The sequence below is a fragment of the Notolepis coatsorum genome, assembly GCF_963971535.1.
Source record: "Notolepis coatsorum genome assembly, contig: SCAFFOLD_828, whole genome shotgun sequence".
NCBI lineage: Eukaryota > Metazoa > Chordata > Actinopteri > Aulopiformes > Paralepididae > Notolepis > Notolepis coatsorum.
The window spans coordinates 56,719-59,839 of NW_028171171.1; the positions used below are offsets into that span (position 1 = coordinate 56,719).

Below are 3,121 nucleotides of genomic sequence, written 5' to 3' on the forward strand. Positions count from 1 at the left end.
GTGTGTGTGTGTGTGTGTGTGTGTGTGTGTGTGTGTGTGTGTGTGTGTGTGTGTGTGTGTGTGTGTGTGTGTGTGTGGAATTCTGGGAAATTTCACATCACACCACTTATTTCAGAGGGTACCGTACAGTTGCAGTCAAGGCAGATGGACACACACACGCACACACACACACACACACACACACACACACACACACACACGCGCGCGCGCGCGCGCGCGCGGCACACATACACACATATGCACACACACACACACACACACAGATTGATGCTGCTGGCTAGTATAGCTTATGAAATTCCACACCTACTGGAAACAGCCCTGAAGCACTTCCTGGCGGGTCATGGCACTTTGGCTTGATGTGTGTGAAGGCAATTGCGTACATATCTGCTGTTTCTGTGGATATATCTGTGTTTGTGTAGTTCATTGCATTGTGATGTGTCCAGAGAGAGAGAAAGTGTGAGAGAGAGAGAGAGAGAGAGAGAGAGAGAGAGAGAGAGAGAGAGAGAGAGAGAGAGAGAGAGAGAGAGAGAGAGAGAGAGAGGGGGGGGGGGGGAGTGAGAGAGAGAGAGAGAGAGAGAGAGAGAGAGAGAGAGAGAGAGAGAGAGAGAGAGAGAGAGAGAGAGAGAGAGAGAGAGAGAGAGAGAGAGAGAGTCTGTTTGTGTTTGTCCTACAGTGCGGCACCAGATCCAAGCTGTCCTGACAGGCAGGCAGGTTGACACCATAATTTACTCATCAGTTCAAGGCCACTTCACAGATTGATGCATTAAGCCCCGGGCCGGGAGAGGGGCCGTCGGTGCCAGGGGCCGGGGGGGGGAGCGTCGGTGCCAGGGGAGGGGGCGTCGGTGCCCGGGGAGGGGGTCCGCGGTGCTGCTACCGAGGCTGTGTTTGCACTCAGTGGTGCCCCATCAGGGTGGTCACTCTGGATATGCTGAGCGGTGGGGGAGAGGAGGGAGAGGAGGCGCTGGGGCCTTCGGGGGAGGGGAGGAGTGATGAGCTGTCTCTGGCCTGAGAAGAGGGACGGCCAAGGGATATGACTGATTGCAGGCTGGGTCAGAGGTCAAGGCCAATGCTGAGGCCCCGGCTCTCTGGAATGGGGGCAGGGAGGGGGGCCCGGGGGCCCACAGAGGGGCACAGACAAGCACGGCAGCCTCGGGTGAAAGAGAATGAAAGAAAAGAGGGGAAAAAAGGCGCCGTTTCAAAGGGTCCAGGTTTGTGTGGTAGCCCCGTTCCCTCAGATGTTAGGACGATAGAATAGAAGCTCTCTGTCGCTCCACACGGGCACATATCTCTCCCACCAGTCCTCTCAGAAACACCCCCCAAAAGTGCTGAGATTAGTAAGACGCTTAACCCCGTTCACTACCACACTACCAAAGGGTTAACCCTTTCACTGCGACACTACGGAAGGTTAACCCTTTCACAACCACACTACAGAAGGTTAACCTTGCTCTACCACACTACAGACGGTTTAACCTTCTGCAGTGTGGTTGTGAAAGGGTTAAAGAACACCTCGCACAAGAGCAGTAAATAATGACTAGAAACGGGGTGTCGTGAAAGTGAAGTGCCTTTGGCCTCATTCACTCCATAGGAACATTGAACTCAAAACGAGCTTCATTTTACAGCTGTTTTCTTCCTCTCCTTCCCAATGCCGAGGCGGAGAAGATACATTTACATTATTTTATTTTAATAATAATAATAATAATAATAATAATTATTATTATTATTATTATTATTATTATTATTATTATTATTATTATTATTATTATTATTATTATTATTATTATTATTATTATTATTATTATTATTATTATTATTATTATTATTATTATTATTATTATTATTATTATTATTATTATCATTATTATGTTATTATTATTATTATTATTATTATTATTATTATTATTATTATTATTATTATTATTATTATTATTATTATTATTATTATTATTATTATTATTATTATTATTATTATTATTATTATTATTATTATTATTATTATTATTATTATTATTATTATTATTATTATTATTATTATTATTATTATTATTATTATTATTATTATTATTATTATTATTATTATTATTATTATTATTATTAGTTTACTTTTATTTTTTGTTCTCTACAACCAGCCCATCCAAGATATGGCACTTAACCCTTATCATAGAGGCTTCCCCAACCCCAAACAATAAAACCTACAATACCCAGAATGCTTTGTTCTTTGCTCTCCTCCTATGAGACTGTTGGTAATTTGGAATGAGGACAATGTCATTTCACCCAGTCCCTACAGTAAACCTGACCCAGTCCCTATAGTAAACCTGACCCAGTCCCTACAGTAAACCTGACCCAGTTCCTACAGTAAACCTGACCCAGTCTCTACAGTAAACCTGACCCAGTCCCTACAGTAAACCTGACCCAGTCTCTACAGTAAACCTGACCCAGTCTCTACAGTAAACCTGACCCAGTCCCTACAGTAAATCTGACCCAGTCTCTACAGTAAACCTGACCCAGTCCCTTCAGTAAACCTGACCCAGTCCAGAGGCAGAACCTGCTTTTCTTTATCATAAATCTATCAATAGAGGCCGTATTAGATCCCCAATTATCATATCATGGGGTATCATTGGAAAGCCACACTCATTGGCTACAACCCTGTGCAAAGATTTTCGAGATCGCCAAATGATTGACGGAGCTAGAGCCCCGGGAGTCGGGGGTGGTAATGTGTACTTTTGCGTACTTTGGGGCACGCCTCACATATCGGCATGTAACTCGAGAACCGCTGAACGGATTTTGTCACCTGAAAGGGCAATCGACAGGAAACAAATAGGGCTTTAATTCTATCTATATATTTGTATTAAAATAAATGCACACCCGAGCCACTAGAGGTCGGCAAAGAATTGTCCACATGTGGGCCCTTGGATGTTAAGAGGTTAATGTTTTTAAATATAGCCAAGAGTAAATACCATAACCCTATCAAAAACAGTAGTCAAAGTGTATATTTTCATTTTTACCGATGTTTTATACGATTTATCGCAAATATGAATTTATCGGAAAATGCTAATTATCGTAAAAACCGCAATGAAATGACTAAATCCAGATTTAACCCTGCCATTGGAAAGAGGAGCATTTT

At 42.8% G+C, this 3,121-nt stretch overlaps 1 protein-coding gene across 1 annotated transcript in view; it reads right to left on the reverse strand.

Moving 5' to 3' along the window:
- Positions 1-763: 763 nt before the first annotated feature.
- Positions 764-3,121, reverse strand: part of LOC311248327 (immunoglobulin superfamily DCC subclass member 3-like) — a gene marked incomplete at both ends in the record, with an annotated part of 31,785 nt that continues 29,427 nt past the window's right edge. Inside the window, one exon of the mRNA XM_084339229.1 lies at positions 764-968. Within this exon, the coding sequence (XP_084195355.1) occupies positions 764-968 (205 nt within the window). The remainder of the gene's footprint in view (positions 969-3,121) is intronic.